Source organism: Habropoda laboriosa, unplaced genomic scaffold, assembly GCF_001263275.1.
Source record: "Habropoda laboriosa isolate 0110345459 unplaced genomic scaffold, ASM126327v1 scaffold32, whole genome shotgun sequence".
Lineage (NCBI taxonomy): Eukaryota > Metazoa > Arthropoda > Insecta > Hymenoptera > Apidae > Habropoda > Habropoda laboriosa.
Genome location: NW_017100135.1, coordinates 355602 through 357217, shown reverse-complemented (window position 1 = coordinate 357217; position 1616 = coordinate 355602). Strand labels below are relative to the sequence as shown.

General features: G+C 24.8%; 1 protein-coding gene across 1 annotated transcript; it reads left to right on the top strand.

Annotated features, from left to right (window-relative positions):
• The first annotated feature begins 401 nt into the window (after positions 1–401).
• On the top strand, positions 402–1326 carry LOC108578586 (probable NADH dehydrogenase [ubiquinone] 1 alpha subcomplex subunit 12). The gene is made up of 3 exons (XM_017941953.1): positions 402–499; positions 707–789; positions 1053–1326. Exons 1-3 carry the CDS (start codon positions 405–407, stop codon positions 1292–1294), a joined length of 420 nt encoding a protein of 139 aa, XP_017797442.1. The 5' UTR covers positions 402–404; the 3' UTR covers positions 1295–1326.
• The last annotated feature ends 290 nt before the right edge of the window (positions 1327–1616 follow it).

The following is a 1616-nucleotide window of genomic DNA, read 5'->3' as shown; positions in this document are numbered from 1 at the left end:
ATTAAATCGAAAGAATTAAATATTCCCGCACATTATCCGCCATTTACTATTAAGCTGGTTTTCAACGGTAAGAAATTGCGACTTATAAAATCAGTACAAAATATTTACAATTTCTTAGAACTTACTTTAAAATTAATATCCAAAAATGACATTCTTTCAAAACATAAAAGTATCAACGGGATAATATAAAATAATTAAAATTACATTTTCATAATCTTATATTGCTTTTTGCATAAAATTAATTTTGTGCTTAATGATTCAACATTTTTCCCTAATATTTAGGTTACTTTTATACAAAACTTGTAAAATATACTATGTGAAATTAGAAGAAATTTTGGATTAAGCATCTATAGTATTTATATATTTCAGGGTGTTCATATGGCTAGATATTTTGAGAAACGAATATGGCGAAGTTGCTAGGTTTAGATAAAGTTTGGAACTTTTTCAAAATAATACAAGCGAATGGTGGTCTTCGTAATTCTTTGCGCGTACTATACAGGTTATTACAAAACTAAATACCAACTAAAATAATATTTATCAATATTTTTCATGACAATTTCGTTAATTATAAATTCTTTGTATTGTATTTTGATAAACCTACGATAGAGTGTAGATATTTATTGTCTGTTATACATTTTTTAATGCATACATTTAAAAATAGCTTGATGTTAGTAATTATTAACTTTTTATACTTCAAATTTTTCAGGATTGATGAATTAAAGTTAGGGACCTTAGTAGGTGAAGATAAATATGGAAATAAATACTACGAAAATAATTCGTACTTTTTTAGTAAGTAAAAAGCATTAAGTTTTATATGTTGTATAAGTAGTATATTACATTTATTACATAAAGAGTTACTTATTATACATAAACAATAAAAATATTTAAAGAAATACCTAAAATATGAGATAATATAATTTGGAAAGTGAATTAAACAATGACAAATGGAGAATAATTTAATGGACGTTTTAAATAATTATTTGTAGTTGGCATAGAAGTAAAGTATTACTGTTATTCTTGTAATATGTTTTGTTTATCGTGCTTTCTAATAGGCTCCAATAGATGGGTGGTATATAACGAAAAAGTTGGTCTAGATTATGATGGTTCACAAGTCCCAGCAGAATGGTTTGGATGGTTACATTATAAGACAGATTTACCTCCACATAAGGATCCAAATCGACCTAAACATAAATGGATAATGGATCATACGGAAAATTTGAGTGGCACAAAACATGCTTACATGCCTTATAGTACTACAAAATCGAAAATTGAACCTTGGAAACCACCGCAGTAATATACTTCCAACATAATTTTAACATAGAATTGCTTGTAGCAATTATAATAGTGATAAAAATAATATGTAATTTAATGTAAATAAAATACGTGTGTAAAGGATAAATAAGTGCTTACGTATTTGTAGAAAACTTCAATATTTCTATTTATTTAGGCTATCAATTATACTACTGTTGACATTTTAAAAAATCATATGTTATTTTGAAACATGTTACATATAAAAATTTATACAAATTATACCAAGAATATTTCACTTTTATTTTAAAATTTAAGTTTTTATCAAAAATAAAAAAAATATCTTAATGACGATCTTAAACAGAATT